This window comes from Pseudorasbora parva, chromosome 19 (assembly GCF_024679245.1).
Source record: "Pseudorasbora parva isolate DD20220531a chromosome 19, ASM2467924v1, whole genome shotgun sequence".
NCBI lineage: Eukaryota > Metazoa > Chordata > Actinopteri > Cypriniformes > Gobionidae > Pseudorasbora > Pseudorasbora parva.
Window position 1 is genome coordinate 466,495 of NC_090190.1, and position 12,441 is coordinate 478,935.

Consider the following 12,441-nt stretch of genomic DNA (forward strand, 5'->3'; position numbering starts at 1 on the left):
ACACACACACACACACACACACACACACACACACACACACACACACACACACACACACACACACAGGCGAATGACAAATGAAAACGCTACAGCACAAAACATAATTACTAATTTTTAAAACTAATTAAAATGCAAAAAGAAATTATACTATAAAATATGAAATGCATTAAAAAAGCTAATACTCCTAAAATAGTAAAATATAAATCTCAAGAAAACACAAAAAAAACAGACGCTGGATCACCCACTAAAACACATGTTACAACACAAGCCCCAAGTGTGTGTGTGTGTGTGTGTGTGTGTGTGTGTGTGTGTGTCTAGCTCCGCCCACTTTTCATTTCCTGTCTGAAGAGCTACTGGTTGTGTAATAGAGAGAGAGAGAGAGAGAGAGAGAGAGAGAGAGAGAGAGAGAGAGAGAGAGAGAGAGAGAGAGAGAGAGAGAGAGAGTTTTATTTCACTTTCACTTTTAGAGCTGACTCACCGGGCGTAAAACACACGGACGAACACACACACACACAGAACTTACTGAACATTACTTTATCCAAAAACACTCGGCATGGCTTTCAGATACCCTGAGGCGCGGAGGGACGACAGTAAGGTCAGTGTGAGGTCTTTCACTCGCGGGTTTACACACACTCCTCCATTCATTCGCTTCTCTTACTCATTCTGTTGAAGACACATGAGGTGAACACACACACACACACACACACACACACACACACACACACACACGCACGCACGCACACACACACACACACCCCTGAACTGTGTGTGTTTTTGCTGATAACCAGCGGTGTGTGTTGCATTCGTTCCTGTACGGTGTATGAGTGTTTACCTTAAGGCCAGACACAACAAACACACACACACAACTGAAAGTGAAGGTGTTTCTGTGTTTCGCAGGTGGATGATTATCATGGAGTGAAAGTCCCGGACCCGTACCACTGGCTGGAGGATCCCGACTGTGAGGAGACTAAGGTGAGACACACACACACACACACACACACACACACACACACACACACACACACACACACACACACACACACACGCACACACACACACACACACACACACACACACACACACAGCGAAATAACTGCACAGGATCTAAACTTACACTTCTCATCATCTGCTAACCTCGCTGTGATTCGGTCGTGCTTTCATTAAAAATCACTTGACACTCACACTAACATCATTTTTAAAATTAAATAAAACAAAGACTAATATTACATAAAACAAGACGTAAGCCCCACTCAGATGGTAATAAGAGTGATAAAGCTCATGTTCAGAATGATTCTTAAAGGGACAGTTCACCAATAACAGAAATAACTCCATGATGTCCTCTCCATCCGCTCATCCTGTGTGTGTGACATTCTGCTTTCAGAACACAATCAGAGTTATATTAATAAACGTCATGACGCTTCCAACATTTAAAATGACTGTTTCTGTTTTAAAGTCCATAATAGTGCATCTATCATCATAAAAGTGCATCTATCATCATAATAGTGCATCTATCATCATAAAAGTGCATCTATCATCATAAAAGTCCATCCATCCATCATAATAGTGCATCTATCATCATAAAAGTGCATCTATCATCATAAAAGTGCATCTATCATCATAAAAGTCCATCCATCCATCATAAAAGTGCATCTATCATCATAAAAGTCCATCCATCCATCATAAAAGTGCATCTATCATCATAAAAGTCCATCCATCCATCATAAAAGTGCATCTATCATCATAATAGTGCATCTATCATCATAATAGTGCATCTATCATCATAAAAGTGCATCTATCATCATAATAGTGCATCTATCCATCATAAAAGTGCATCTATCCGTCATAAAAGTGCATCATAATAGTGCATCTATCATCATAATAGTGCATCTATCATCATAAAAGTGCATCTATCCATCATAAAAGTGCATCTATCCGTCATAAAAGTGCATCATAATAGTGCATCTATCATCATAATAGTGCATCTATCATCATAAAAGTGCATCTATCATCATAATAGTGCATCTATCATCATAAAAGTGCATCTATCATCATAAAAGTGCATCTATCATCATAAAAGTGCATCATAATAGTGCATCTATCATCATAATAGTGCATCTATCATCATAAAAGTGCATCTATCATCATAATAGTGCATCTATCATCGTAATAGTGCATCTATCATCATAATAGTGCATCTATCATCATAAAAGTGCATCTATCATCATAAAAGTGCATCTATCCATCATAATAGTGCATCTATCATCATAAAAGTGCATCTATCATCATAATAGTGCATCTATCATCATAATAGTGCATCTATCATCATAATAGTGCATCTATCATCATAAAAGTGCATCTATCATCATAATAGTGCATCTATCATCATAATATGCATCTATCATCATAAAAGTGCATCTATCATCATAATAGTGCATCTATCATCATAATAGTGCATCTATCATCATAATATGCATCTATCATCATAATAGTGCATCTATCATCATAATATGCGTCTATCATCATAATAGTGCATCTATCCATCATAATAGTGCATCTATCATCATAATAGTGCATCCATCCATCATAATAGTGCATCCATCCATCATAAAAGTGCATCTATCATCATAATAGTGCATCCATCCATCATAAAAGTGCATCTATCATCATAATAGTGCATCTATCATCATAAAAGTGCATCTATCATCATAAAAGTTCATCCATCCATCATAATAGTGCTTCTATCATCATAATAGTGCATCTATCATCATAAAAGTGCATCTATCCATCATAAAAGTGCATCTATCATCATAATAGTGCATCTATCATCATAATAGTGCATCCATCCATCATAAAAGTGCATCTATCATCATAAAAGTGCATCTATCATCATAATAGTGCATCTATCATCATAAAAGTGCATCTATCGTCATAATAGTGCATCTATCATCATAATAGTGCATCTATCAACATAAAAGTGCATCTATCATCATAATAGTGCATCCATCATCATAATAGTGCATCTATCATCATAATATGCATCTATCATCATAATAGTGCATCCATCCATCATAATAGTGCATCTATCATCATAATAGTGCATCTATCATCATAATAGTGCACATATCATCATAATAGTGCATCTATCATCATAAAAGTGCATCTATCATCATAATAGTGCATCTATCATCATAAAAGTGCATCTATCATCATAATATGCATCTATCATCATAATAGTGCATCTATCATCATAATAGTGCATCTATCCATCATAATAGTGCACCTATCATCATAATAGTGCATCTATCATCATAAAAGTGCATCTATCATCATAATATGCATCTATCATCATAATAGTGCATCTATCATCATAATAGTGCATCTATCATCATAAAAGTGCATCTATCCATCATAAAAGTGCATCTATCCGTCATAAAAGTGCATCATAATAGTGCATCTATCATCATAATAGTGCATCTATCATCATAAAAGTGCATCTATCATCATAATAGTGCATCTATCATCATAAAAGTGCATCTATCATCATAAAAGTGCATCTATCCGTCATAAAAGTGCATCATAATAGTGCATCTATCATCATAATAGTGCATCTATCATCATAAAAGTGCATCTATCATCATAATAGTGCATCTATCATCATAATAGTGCATCATAATAGTGCATCTATCATCATAATAGTGCATCTATCATCATAAAAGTGCATCTATCATCATAATAGTGCATCTATCATCATAATATGCATCTATCATCATAATAGTGCATCTATCATCATAATATGCATCTATCATCATAATAGTGCATCTATCCATCATAATAGTGCATCTATCATCATAATAGTGCATCCATCCATCATAATAGTGCATCCATCCATCATAAAAGTGCATCTATCATCATAATAGTGCATCCATCCATCATAAAAGTGCATCTATCATCATAATAGTGCATCTATCATCATAAAAGTGCATCTATCATCATAAAAGTTCATCCATCCATCATAAAAGTGCATCTATCATCATAATAGTGCATCTATCATCATAAAAGTGCATCTATCCATCATAAAAGTTCATCCATCCATCATAATAGTGCTTCTATCATCATAATAGTGCATCTATCATCATAAAAGTGCATCTATCCATCATAAAAGTGCATCTATCATCATAATAGTGCATCTATCATCATAATAGTGCATCCATCCATCATAAAAGTGCATCTATCATCATAAAAGTGCATCTATCATCATAATAGTGCATCTATCATCATAAAAGTGCATCTATCGTCATAATAGTGCATCTATCATCATAATAGTGCATCTATCAACATAAAAGTGCATCTATCATCATAAAAGTGCATCTATCATCATAATAGTGCATCCATCATCATAATAGTGCATCTATCATCATAATAGTGCATCTATCATCATAATAGTGCACCTATCATCATAATAGTGCATCTATCATCATAAAAGTGCATCTATCATCATAATAGTGCATCTATCATCATAATAGTGCACCTATCATCATAATAGTGCATCTATCATCATAAAAGTGCATCTATCATCATAAAAGTGCATCTATCATCATAAAAGTGCATCTATCATCATAAAAGTGCATCTATCGTCATAATAGTGCATCTATCATCATAATAGTGCATCCATCCATCATAATATGCATCTATCATCATAATAGTGCATCTATCATCATAATAGTGCATCTATCATCATAATAGTGCATCTATCATCATAATAGTGCACCTATCATCATAATAGTGCATCTATCATCATAAAAGTGCATCTATCATCATAATATGCATCTATCATCATAATAGTGCACCTATCATCATAATAGTGCATCTTTTATCATAATAGTGCATCTATCATCATAAAAGTGCATCTTCAGCTATTATTTATTTTGTCTTATGTATATTTAATCATATTTTACAGCTTGTAATGTATCGTATTCGAGACAGTACTAAATAAAAATAACATGAATTTTTTGCATACATGCAATTGTTTTTTTGTTTTTTAAAAGATTCTGCAAGGTGTGTGCAAACATTTAAAAACTGTCTCCTATAATAAATATTTAAAAAATGCATTCCATACCATAATAATAAAGGCAATTAAATGACACAACCCCAAAAAAACAAAAAAAAAACCGTTGGGAATTTTTACGTGGGTGAAGCAAGAAAATCTGCTTTCTGGATTCAGACGGCAATAAAATCCAGACTAGCTCCTGTAAATACAGAAATGATTTTACATCCGCACGAGATTACACACACACTTTAACTTACACACACTTTAACTTACACACACTTTAACTTACACACACATTAACTTACACACACTTTCATTAAGATCAGACGAGCCACCACTAAACAATCATCACAGAATGGAGATGTGTGTTATAATGCAAGAACACACACTGCAAAAAATGCTCTAATTATTTAGTATTTCTGTCTTGTTTCCAGTCTAAATATCGAACAATTCTTACATAAAGAAACATTTACTAGACAAGTAAAAGTAATTGTCTTGTTTTGGGATAAAATAACTCAAAATGAAGAGAGTTTTTGCTTAAAATAAGATAAATAATCTGCCAATGGGGTGAGAAAAATAATCTTAATTCAAACCGAAAACAAGATTATTTCTCTCACCCCATTGGCAGATTATTTATCAAATGTTTGGACTTGAAACAAGGCAAAAATACTAAGTAACAAAAGCATTTTTGCAGTGTGTGTAGAGCAGAGTGTGTGTGTGTGTGTGTGTGTGTGTGTGTAGAGCTGTGTGTGTGTGTGTGTGTAGAGCTGTGTGTGTGTGTGTGTGTAGAGCTGTGTGTGTGTGTGTGTGTGTGTGTGTGTGTAGAGCTGTGTGTGTGTGTGTGTGTGTGTGTGTAGAGCTGTGTGTGTGTAGTGAAACTCATCCTCATTTCCATCAATCTTCATCAGACCTGCTTATCTGATCATAACCATCTCACACATCTCCACAACCTCACACTCACACTCGCACTCATGCTCGTATTATCCTGGGTTCATATTCCAGCGTATCAGTCAGAGCCGGTCTGACCTCCCTGCGGCCCTGAGCTGAAGTCTGCTGATGGCTCTCCTACCCAGAGGCGTAACTTGGTTTTAAAAAGTGGGTGGGACAGTCTGACGAAAATGCGTTTAAATAGTACGAGTGTGCACTCTCGTGGAATATACGTCAAAGTGAGCTTTATAAGGGGCGGATTATAAGGGGGTAGCATTGCTAATACGTTATATATAATAATCTTATATCAGATGTAAAATTTGTACAATAACACATTTCAGAATTTTTTTATTAAGATGTCCAGAAATCAATTAAAAAGTTTATTTATTGACATAGAGCTCGTTTAATTATTGCATCTAAACACAATATAGCGTTGTGCCAAACATTTTCACGTGAATAAAGGCATATAGATTTGCACTTCGCTTATAATCGCTGGTCTAGTCTGGTAAACTTCTCGAAGTTCTCGTTTCTAATCTGCCTTTCTCTCATCAAACCGAATACCATCAGTGGTTGTTCATCAAGAGCAGGGACCGTTTTTGTGCATTTTGTTTTGTGATCTGACCGGAACAAACAGAAAGTCAACCTGACACCTCGGTGCTGCCAACACAATCCTGTGGACCCAACCGTTACCTGGAGCCATTGACTTCTATAGTATTTTTGTTCCTACTATGGAAGTCAATGGCTCCAGTTCAGTCTGGTTACTGACATTCTTCTAAATATCTTCCCTTGTGTTCAGCTGAAGAAAGAAACTCATTCATGTCCGAAACAACTTAATGAGTAAAGGATGGCAGAATTATCATTTTAAAGTGAACTGTCCCTTTAAGAAGAGCACCTGCAAATTATAGATAACACATGTTATAAACTGCACCAGAGCCAATCAAACGGGCTCCCCCAGATATACTTCTATTCATTTTCAAATATAAAATACTATTTGTACTGTGGCTCGGCTCTTGTAATATTGAACTAGTATTCAGATATTCAGATAAGTGAACATGTAATCCCTGATATCAAAAAGCTAGTTAAAATTCCATAATATCAAGAATTCACATATAGTGGACATTTAATTATTGATATTAAAAATGCGTGAATTGTGAATGAATAAGAGCTAAAATGGCTTGCCATAGCATGCTACTGAGTTTTATATTGTGCATGTTAAAGCAATATTTGATTTATGGTTATGATTTACTGAGGGATGTGCATCCGTATTGACCAGTATGTTCAGCTAATTAATATCAACATCTTAAATTCAATATAGCCAATAAATCAATAGTCAAGCAATGTCACATTGTCAGTACATTTTGTAACTATTTGTGCAGTAGTTTAGAGTTGTAACTAAACATTGACTAAGATATGCTTTCATGCCTATTTCTGCTGGAAATGCACGCTTCATTTTGTGCGTGACGCGGATCATTCCCGAGCTGCAGTAAACAAACACCGTTGCCCTTTGTCTTTATAAAAATAAAATAAGAAGTAATAAACAAATAATAATCATTTTATTTCTCAGGCACAAAGACGCAGAACACAGCCCTGAAAGCGGCCGGCGTTAGCTATAGCTATCCACAGGGAATGACCCTCATGTATATTCTCTCCGTGTTAAATGTCTGTGGAGGAGCTCTGATGTTATTACTATCTTGTTATTATTACTATTTTTCTGTAACATGTCTATATATATATATTATACATTTTTATTTCAGTTTGAGTTATTTTAGTCCATGAAGTTCAATGCCCAGTATCTCTCGGAGATAAAGAAGAGTGTTTTATGTCAGTAGCAGATGTTTCTTCATGGTTTCGGTGTTATTTATCTCTCTAATATTCCTGATATTAATATTCTGACGGACAGTCTTTATGAGCCGTAACGACTTTCTCTTTATCGGTCATGAAGCGATCTGTCCATCATTACTGACGTCTCCACCCGCAGCCCACATCACCGGAACAAAGACATGAGCACTATATACACATAAACAGATGAGTGTGTGTGTGTGTGTGTGTGTGTGTGTGTGTGTGTGTGTGTGTGTGTGTGTGTGTGTGTGTGTGTGTGTGTGTCGCAGATGTTTGTGGAAGAGCAGAATAAGCTGAGCATGCCGTTCCTGGACTCATGTGCGGTCAGAGATCGCTTCCACCAGCGCCTCACTGACCTCTACAACTACCCCAAATACAGCTGTCCTTACAAGAGAGGGACGAGGTCAGAACACGCACGCACACACACACACACACACACACACACACACACACACACACACACACACACACACACACACACACACACACACACACACACACACACACACACACACACACACACAGTCTGATTTAAAAGCCTTTTGTAAAGTGGGGCCATGGGTAATGTCCTCATATTTCACCCTCTCCTGTAATACCTGTGTCATACCCATGGCATTATACACATTTGAGTCCTCATATGTCACAAACACACTTCACTGACTGGCTTAAACCATGATGGCATAATGTGCATTTATACAACAATAATACAATGCGGCGACATAAAGAAGGACATTTACTTTTGATACTTAAGTGCTTTTGAAAACAAATACTTCTGTATTTTTACTCCAGTAAAATCTGTTTTTACAACTTTCACTCATACCGGAGTAATATTTGACCAGTAGTAGTGTTACTCCTGTAATGAAGTTGTGTAGTTCGGCCACCTCTGCTTTTATTATATTAGTAATATTATATTATTTATTGTATGAGTAATTATTAATTGAAATGCATGTGATCAATACTGTATTGCAGATATTTCTATTCTCATAACGAGGGTCTGCAGAACCAGAATGTTCTGTATGTGCAGGACTCTCTGGACAGCCCAGCGTCGGTGTTCTTCGACCCCAACACACTCTCAGACGACGGGACTGTGGCTCTCAAGAGTGAGTCAGAACACACACGCACACACACACACACACACGCACACACACACACACACACACACACACACACACACACACACACACACACACACACATACACACACACACACACACACACACACACACATGTTGGTCTATGTGGTTTACAGGGACTCTCCATAGGTGTAATGGTTTTTATACTGTACAAACCGTATTTTCTATCCCCTTACACTGCCCCTAAACCTACCCATCACACACACACACACACACACACACACACACACACACACACACACACACACACACACACACACACACACACACACACACACACACACACACACACACACACACACACACACACACACACACACACACACACACACACACACACACACATGTTGGTCTATGTGGTTTACAGGGACTCTCCATAGGTGTAATGGTTTTTATACTGTACAAACCGTATTTTCTATCCCCTTACACTGCCCCTAAACCTACCCATCACACACACACACTCACTGCCCCTAAACCTACCCATCACACACACACACTCACTGCCCCTAAACCTACCCATCACAGGAAACATTCTGCATTTTTACTTTCTTAAAAAAAATATCATTTAGTATGTTTTTAAGGCCATTTGAATTATGAGGACATTTGATATGTCCTCATAAACCACATTTATAGTGTAATACCAGTGTAATACCCATGTAGTTATACAAATTTGTGTCCTCATAAACCACATAAACAGGCACACACACACACACACACACACACACACACACACACACACCGACACACACACATACACACACACACAGACACACACACACAAACCTACTGACCCCAAACTTTTTAACAGTTGTGTAAAAACATTAATAAATGAACAGAGTAGGAAAAAAACCACCGTTACATAAAACCCTCAGTGGAGTTTCTCTTGAGCCGTATCGGTCTTCATTTCTGCATTTCACTCCTTTCTATTTTAATACAGTCGTTTTCTAAGATTTTCTCTGCAGAAAACTTTACAGCAAAAAATTTGCATGAATGGAAACCCTGAATATTTCCCTGGCCGTGTTTCCTGGAGCGGTTTTAAAGTGTTTTAGTGCTTTGTGAACAGGTTTAGAGCCCTGAGGGACCTTTAGTAAACAGCTGGAATGTTTGCACATTCATACATGGTGTTTATGGAAGTACATATTTTATAACTGTAAACCTGGCAGCACGTCCCATACCACTTTTACTTTCCATTTCTTCCATCTCTTTCTTACCGGCTGTCTTTATTTAGTGCAGTCGCTTCAGTCTTAACTTGGTCTTTAAGATTCCTTAGAATGATTTGAAACAATATTTTAAATTGTTATCTGATATCTAAATAGAGTTTATGTGGCTTATTTAAAGGGTTAGTTCAGCCAAAAATGAAATGTCTGTCATTAACTCCTCTCCCTAATGTCGCTCCACACCCGTAAGACCTCCGTTCATCTTCACACACAGTTTAAGATATTTTATATTTAGTCCGAGAGCGTATGCAAGTGTATGCACACTATACTGTCCATGTCCAGAAAGGGAATAAAAACATCATCACAGTAGTCCATATGAGACATCAGTGGGTTAATTAGAGTCTCTTGAAGCATCCAAAATACATTTGGGTCCAAAAATAACAAAAACTACGACTTTATTCAGCATTGGCTTCTCTTCCGCGTTTGTGTTCAATCCTCAAATAAAGATTCAAACGGTTATGAATCAGCGAATCGATTCATGATTCGGATCGTGCGTCAAATTGCTGAAATCAAGAGACATTGGTGATCCGAATCATTGATCGATTAATGTTGAGCTCTGCTCTGATTGGCTGTTTGCACTAACACATCTATACCATCCGTCATGGCAATGATTTGACAACGATCGCTTCTTAACTTTGAATCACGAACGGAACTGGATAGCGTGTAAATATGTTGTTTACAGTAACGTTACAGTTTGACAGTCGAGTGCTGATTTAAAAGTCGATTTATTTAGCCAAACAAAGGAATGTAGAAGCCACTCAAAATAGTCAGTGTCATGTTTACTACTCACCCTCTACAAAATAATCATACTTCAGTTCTCAAAAATGTATATTTATTGAACACGCTGACTAAGCCTTCTCAAATGACTATCGTTTCAGCTCAGATGGTGGAGAAGTTAGCTGACTGAGCGATCTGTAAACAGCTTAACAGCCGTAGTAAGCGCAACGTTCGTTTCTCAGTTTTGTGTTGATGATGAAATATAGGCTTAGATTTCAATCCGTCGAAAGGGATCGACTTGCGTATCTACTGTTGTGTTTTATGACAACACTGGCAGGAAATAATATTAACCTGTCATTTGACAAACCGTAATGTGAGCTACGTGGAGTTTCCAATACTAGCATCTTGCGTTGAATCTAGACAGCACAGGGGATGTTATCGTAATGATGTCTTACTAAGAAACTTTCAGTTTAATCCGAAATGGGCTCGACAGTCGAGAAGTGGATAAATCACTGCTTACCGCTCGCAGGAATACAGTTGGATCGGCCCTTTCTTCAGTTTCAGACGCTGAGCGAATCCTGCTATATTGCCCCAGGTTAGAAAAACTCTCCGCGGTGAAATGGGCCGAGCACACGAACAACTTTAAATTACATTTTTGTGGTATCCGATTATAATAAACATCAGCCATGACTGTTGACGTTGTTTATCTGTGGGAAGGCTATGAAAAGTCCTCCCGTCCCCTACACTCATGATCTGCCGTTTTCGCTATCCTCGCGTGGCGCTTGTTTACCTGATGAAAATGAACACTGGCTGAAATGCTAATGTTGGGGGCGTGCATATTAATGATCCCAGCGATTGCGTCACAGTTGGTGTTATGTTGAGATTCGCCTGTTATTCGTGGTGTTTTCCACAAACAAGATTTACATGATATGAATGAGGAGGCAATGGTGTTTGAGACTCACAGTATGTGATGTCCATGTACTAAAGTCTTTTTATTTAACTATGGCTAAGGTTAATTAAATGTTTCCTTCTCAGGCACCTTTAACTGATCCGATTGTTTCTCCTTTGCATGTTGATGCGCAGTGGGCCGGCTGTCCGAGGAGTGTGAGTATTTTGCATACGGTCTGAGCAGCGCCGGCTCTGATTGGGTGACTATGCACTTCCTGAAGGCTGATGATCTTAGCAAGTTGCCGGATGTCCTGGAAAGGGTGAAGTTTAGCTGCCTGGCCTGGACTCACGACGCCAAGGGCATCTTCTACAACTGCTACCCTCGACAGGACGGCAAAGCTGACGGTGAAAAACGACACTGCTCCTTCATCACTTATTAGCTACACTATATTGCCAGAAGTATTGTGACGCCCCTCCAAAATCACTGAATTCAGGTGTTCAATCCCTTCATGGCCATAGGTGTATAAATCAAGCACTAGGCATGCAGAAGTGTTAGGTGATGTTAAATCCCAGAGCGGGGTCAGTGCATGCTGAGGGTCACAGTGCGCAGAAGTCTCCAACTTTCTGCAGAGTCAACAGCTCCAGACCTCCAGACTTCTGTGGCCTTCAGATG

At 37.7% G+C, this 12,441-nt stretch overlaps 1 protein-coding gene across 3 annotated transcripts in view; it reads left to right on the top strand.

Moving 5' to 3' along the window:
• The first annotated feature begins 449 nt into the window (after positions 1 to 449).
• Positions 450 to 12,441, top strand: part of LOC137047461 (prolyl endopeptidase-like) — a 30,465-nt gene continuing 18,473 nt past the window's right edge. For all 3 annotated transcript variants that reach the window (XM_067425121.1, XM_067425120.1, XM_067425119.1), the window contains exons 1-5: positions 450 to 595; positions 898 to 972; positions 8,083 to 8,216; positions 8,783 to 8,913; positions 11,964 to 12,173. In XM_067425121.1, coding sequence (XP_067281222.1) covers positions 554 to 595; positions 898 to 972; positions 8,083 to 8,216; positions 8,783 to 8,913; positions 11,964 to 12,173 — 592 coding nt within the window. In that variant the 5' untranslated portion in view covers positions 450 to 553. The remainder of the gene's footprint in view (positions 596 to 897; positions 973 to 8,082; positions 8,217 to 8,782; positions 8,914 to 11,963; positions 12,174 to 12,441) is intronic.